Source organism: Crotalus tigris, unplaced genomic scaffold (assembly GCF_016545835.1).
Source record: "Crotalus tigris isolate CLP2741 ecotype Arizona unplaced genomic scaffold, ASM1654583v1 scf7180000024361.1375286210:1436186, whole genome shotgun sequence".
NCBI classification, from domain to species: domain Eukaryota; kingdom Metazoa; phylum Chordata; class Lepidosauria; order Squamata; family Viperidae; genus Crotalus; species Crotalus tigris.
In genome coordinates this window covers 1490509-1496508 of record NW_024100529.1, presented here as the reverse complement: position 1 = coordinate 1496508, position 6000 = coordinate 1490509, and the positions used below count along the sequence as shown (strand labels likewise).

The window sequence follows — 6000 nt, the reverse complement described above, 5'->3', positions numbered from 1 at the left end:
TGCCAATCACCAGGAGACTGGGAGTTCTAGTTCTGCTTAGGCATGAAAGTCAGCTGGGAGATTTTATGCCAATAACCAGGAGATTGGGAATTCTAGACCTGCCTTAGGAATAAAAGTCGGCTGGGAGACTTTGGCCCAATCACCAGGAGACTGGGAGTTCTAGTCCTGCCTTAGGCATGAAAGTTAGCTGGGAGATGTGCCAATCACCAGGAGACTGGGAGTTCTAGTTCTGCTTAGGCATGAAAGCCAGTTGGAAGACTTTGGCCCAATCATCAGGAGACTGGGAGTTCTAGTCCTGTCTTAGGCATGGAAGTCAGCTGGGAGACTGTGCCGATTACCAGGAGACTGGGAGTTCTAGTTCTGCTTAGGCATAAAAGCCAGTTGGATATCCTTGGCCAGTCATTGGCTCAGCCCAGCCTACCTCACAGGGTTGTTTTTGTAGGGAAGAGAGGAGGAGGAGGTAGGAGTATTAGTTTTGTTTGCTGCCTTGAGTTATGTATCAAGCAATAAAGTCAGGAGCAAGTCTAATAAAGAAATAAATAAAACACCCTCTGGTGCTTTCTCAATGCAGGAGGACCACAATGGCATGGAGGCCGATCTGGACAAAGACGAAGTGTTACAGCCCCAGCAGGGCGAACTCTCAGGAGAAAAACTCCTGACCACCGAATATTTGGGAGTAAGTACAGCAGTCCACCGGGTTGGGATGGTATTGGAGTACGCGGGCAAGACTCCGCAGCCCATAAGCCTTCCCTTGCTCTATTTTCAAAGCAGTGGGATGTGATCCTCTGAGCTTCGAAGCTCCCTGGATCTGCCCTAAGTGCCGATTACCCTTCTCTGTCAATATCCAGCTGGTGATTCCGAATAAAACTTCATTCCCTTTCCGAAAACCATGCCGTTTATTGAATACACGGCACGGTAACGTTGAAGCAAAACTAAGTCTGAGGTTCCCACACCAATTGATAGACTTAAAACAATTGCTTTCCCAGCCAAACCCCCAACCTCTTACGTAATCCATATGAACAAGTCCACTTTGTTACGGGAACCGTCCGCTTCAGATCCACACCTGTTCTGGTGTCCTTGACAAGGCTTCAGGCTCCCACGGTCTGTGGCTGAATTAAAGAAGTTTCGTCTCTCCGTCTATCCACTTGAAAGTAACACCTTCCCCCCGCCCCGCTCCCCCCATCTAAAGGCAAAGTTTCATCCTTGACATGCACACATTCGTAGACCTGGGCTTTCGCAAAGCCCAGCGTGTGGAATGGGGGAAAGAGATGGTTGTTGCCCCAGAGCAGGGGGTCTTCCAACTTGGCCCTTGTATGACTTGTGGACTTCAACTCCCAGAATTGTGGGAGCTGAGGAATTGTGGCTGAGGAATTGTGGGAGTCGAAGTCCACAAGTCATACAAGGGCCAAGTTGGAAGACCCCCTGCCCCAAGTGTTACGTGTTTCATTTGGTGCACAAATGAAACACGTAACAAGTGTCTAGACAGGCCAACTTTCTCCTTTTTCTCACGGCTCTTGGACTTCTCCCTTCCAAATAACTTCTCTCTCTCTCTCTCTCTCTCTCTCTCTCTCTCTCTCTCCCTTTCTTTCAGATCATGACCAACACCCCAAAAGCACGGAAGAAGAGCCTGTCCAGTGTCCGTCACAGTGTGGATGAGCCTCTTCAGAGACCAGTGACCCCCAGCTATCACAGGGCACATTACCCAACGTAAGTCCGGGCAGACCCACCAGAATCTAGAGATGGGATGCTCCCGATTCACGGGAACGTGATTCAGCGAGGAAAAGATAAGTGATGAAATAAAGCAGAGATGACTCAGCACTTATTGTGGTTTTTTTTTTTTTTTTAAGAATGTTCCTTTACAACAGGGGTCTTCAAACTTGGCCCCTTCATGACTTGTGGACTTCAACTCCCAGAATTCCTCAGCCAGACACACTGGCTCAGGAATTCTGGGAGTTGAAGCCCACCAGTCATGAAGGGGGCCATAGTTCCCCCACGCTGGCTGAGGAATTCTGGGAGTTGAAGTCCGCCAGTCATGAAGGGGCCAGGTTTGAAGACCCTTGCATTAGAAAAATGGGTTCCAGAAAGAACATGACGTACAGGTAGTCCTCGATTTAACGACCACAATTGACTTCAGAATTTCTGTGGCCAGGCAAGACAATTTTTTAAAGTGAGTTTTGACCCATTTTACGCCCTGTCTTGCCACCGTCCTTAAGCGAATCACTGCAATTGTTAAGTCAGTCACACGGGGGTTACGTGAATCCGGCTTCCCCCCCTCATTGACTTTCCTTGTCAGAAGGTCGTAAAAGGGGGATCGTGTGACCCCGGGACACTGCGACCGTCGTAAATAGGAGTCAGTGGCCAAGCATCTGAATTTGAATCACATGACCACGGGGAGGCTGCAACGGTCATTAAGTGTGAAAGACGGTCTTAAGTCACTGTTCACAGAAAAAAAAATAACAATAAAGCTATCCAATAATAAAGGATAGCCTTTGTTGTCACCTTTTTTTCTGTGAACAGTTGTAAAGTAGGGGGGATATTAAATTTTGACAGCGCAGCCTCGGGGGGGGGGGCGAGGGGTGTCACATCACTCTGAACACGAGACTTGGGTTGTGGGTCCATTTTTGGCTGTGGGCTGTTTTGCTAGTTTCCCACCTCTGGTGTGAGATCTTTTTCCCTTTGGTTTTGTACCAGAGGGATCCGAACCGAAGCAACCAGTTCAATTGACACCCAGCCAAAATAAGCAAATTAAGAGAGATTGAGATCCAGAAGGAATTTATGGACCGAGAGGCGATGCACCCTACCCTGTTCCGTGAAAGCTCAAGGGCTGAGCAATCGGAGATCTCCAGCGAGAGATAATCCACCTGCTTTTCAACCCTCAAAAACTGCTGCCAGTATTTTATTTTATTTTTTCACTTTTATTGCTGTGTTGTTGCTGTTTTGAAGAAAGCAGGCCTCCTTCCCTGCTCTGTTATTTTCATCTTTAGGGAGCCTCTGTGCTGGGATAGGTTGAAAAGGTAAGCAGGTGTTATGGAGGCTTCGTTTTGTGGCCTCACCTTGTAGCTTTTGTCTTGAGATCCCATTTGCAGGATCCACAGAACTGTGTGGAAGGAGGAGCAGCACTGAAGAGTCGGCTTCTGTACCGGTTCAGATACTGGCCTGGAAACGAGGAGACTGGGAGTTCTAGTCCCGCCTTAGGCATGAAAGCCGGCTGGATGATTTTGGGCCAGTTATCAGGAAAGTGGGAGTTTTAGACTCACTTTCCGCAGGAAAGCCAACTGCCTGACTTTGGGACAATCACCAGGAGAGTGGGAGTTGTAGTATTGCCATAGAGGTGAAAAATAACCATGTGACTTTCGGCCAATCATCAAGAGACCGGGCGTTCTAGTCCTGCCTTAGGCATGAAAAGCAACCATGTGACTTTGGGCCAATCACCAGGAGACTGGGAGTTCTAGTCCTGCCTTAGGCATGAAAGCCAACTGCATAACTCTGGGCCAGTTCCTCTCCCTTCCACCTCACAGGATTGTTGTTTTGGGGAAATTAGGAGCAGGAAGGAGAATTAGGTATGTCTGTAAGCCGGAGTTAGTTTTAGAAATAATGAAGGTGAGAAAAAGATAAATAAAACAATAAATAAATCACCAGGAGTTGGTGAGTTCTTGTCTCGTGGTTGGCATGAAAGCCGGCTGGGGGATTTGGGGCCTATCACTAGGAAACTGGGAATTTCTTCACCCCAGCTAGAGAGGGGGAAAAAAATAATAAAATGGAAGGCACTTTGCATTTGCTGGCTCAGACAAAAAAATATATGCATTGGTGGAAACCATGTCCAATATTTTAAACATGGAAAAAGCAACTTACTTATTCAGGCTTGCTACAGAAAAAAAAAAACCATTGATAAATTTGCTTTAAAAGAACCCACTCGAATGCACAGGCGTCCTTATATATCTGGAAGGCAACCATTTCTATCTTTAAATTAAAACCAGTGGTTTAATGGTATTTAGGTAATACAGGGGAGCAACTGAAAATAGAATCCTAAGTTACCAAGTGCACGCAGAGAGAAAGGATGAGATTCGATTTTTCAATAATCTTACTAGGAAGATATACCCTTAAATGCAGGCTCATAAGGAACGGCTGCTGGAATTGGGTCTATCTAGTTTAATGAAGAGAAGGACGAGGGGGGACAGGATAGCAGCCTTCCAGTATTTCAGGGGCTGCCCCAAAGAAGAGGGAGTCAAGCTATTCTCCAAAGCGCCTGAAGGCAGGACAAGAAGCAACGGAGGGAAACTCACCAAGGAGAGAAGCAACCTGGAACTAAGGAGAAACTTCCTGACAGAACAATTAACCAGTGGAACCACCTGCCTCCAGAAGCGGTGAATGCTCCAACACTGGAAGTTTTTAAGAAGAGACTGGACAGCCATTTGTCCAAAATGGTATAGGGTTTCCTGCCTGAGCAGGGGGTTGGATTAGATGACCTCCAAAGTCCCTTCCAACTTTACTATTATGATTGTTATGATTATTATCTAGTTTAATGAAGGACAAGGGAGGACATGATAGCAGTGTTCCAATATATCAGGGGCTGCCCCAAAGAAGAGGGAGTCAAGCTATTTTCCAAAACCCCTGAACGCAGGACAAGAAGCAAGGGATGGAAACTAACCAAGGAGAGAAGCAACCTAGAACTAAGGAGAAACTTCCTGACAGTGAGAACAATTAACCAGTGGAACAACCTGCCTCCAGAAGTGGTGAATGCTCCAACACTGGAGGTTTTTAAGAAGAGACTGGACAGCCATTTGTCCGAAATGGTACAGGGTTTCCTGCCTGAGCAGGGGGTTGGACTAGATGACCTCCAAGGTCCCTTCCAACTTTATCATCATCATCATCATCATCATCATCATTATTATTATTATTATTATTATTATTATTATATTTTAATGTTCTCGGTTTACCCAAAAGATGCAATTTTCTTTTTTTTTTTTGGAGAGCTGAAGTCCAATTCATAAACCGAAAGAACATTTGGAACACGGCTGGCTTTCCTGACTGAGCGGCATTTTCCAAGCAAAGGGAAATTGCAATTTCCTTTTCAGCTGGGCTTGAAAAAAATCCCTCGCCCTGAGCTAGGGACGGTCTCGCTTTTTAAATTGCATGCATTGCTTTATTTCTTGGTTCCCATTTCCAGAGTGTCAGCTGGGAACCAGAAAGATATGTTTGCAGAGGCTCATTTCATATCTTCAGGGACCCCTGCTCTAGAGAAGCCTTGGGACCTCTGTAGAATTTGCATTGTGGGTGTGTAAGGATTGGTTAATACAGCTTAATATCCACAGCTTAATATTTACGCCAGCTTAATAGCTAAGCTAATCAAGATCAGCTGAAGTATTAATACCACTTTACCAGGCCTTGGTAAGGCCACACTTGGAATACAGCATCCAGTTTTGGTCACCACGATATAAAAAAGATGTTGAGACTCTACAAAGAGTGCAGAGAAGAGCAACAAAGATGATTAGAGGTCTGGAGGCTAAAACATATAAGGAACGGCTGCTGGAATTGGGGATGTCTGGTTTAACGAAGAGAAGGACGAGGGGGGACATGATAGCAGTGTTCCAGTATCTGAGGGGCTGCCCCAGAGAAGAGGAAGTCAAGCTATTCTCCAAAGCGCCTGAAGGCAGGACAAGAAGCAACAGATGGAAACCCATCAAGGAGAGAAGCAACCTAGAACTAAGGAGAAACTTCCTGACAGGTAGAACAATTAACCAGTGGAACAACCTGCCTCCAGAAGCGGTGAATGCTGCAACACTGGAAGTTTTTAAGAAACTGGACAGCCATTTGTCTGAGATGGTATAGGGTTTCTTGCCTGAGCAGGGGGTTGGACTAGATGACCTCCAAGGTCCCTTCCAACTTTATTATTATTAAGCCAGCTTAATATCTACGCCAGCGTTCCTCAACATGACCAGCTTTAAGATGAGTGGACTTCTCGCGCAAGTTTATTTATTTATTTTATTTATTTATGAGACT

The 6000-nt window shown here is 46.0% G+C and overlaps 1 protein-coding gene across 3 annotated transcripts in view; it reads left to right on the top strand.

Annotated features, from left to right (window-relative positions):
- Positions 1-319: 319 nt before the first annotated feature.
- The window catches only part of ARMC9 (armadillo repeat containing 9), a 39563-nt gene continuing 33882 nt past the window's right edge, over positions 320-6000 (top strand). Inside the window, exons 1-2 of one of the 3 annotated variants that reach the window (XM_039327408.1) lie at positions 320-676; positions 1592-1707. In XM_039327408.1, coding sequence (XP_039183342.1) covers positions 566-676; positions 1592-1707 — 227 coding nt within the window. In that variant the 5' untranslated portion in view covers positions 320-565. The remainder of the gene's footprint in view (positions 677-1591; positions 1708-6000) is intronic. The other 2 variants (XR_005554765.1, XM_039327409.1) reach the window with 2 other exon arrangements.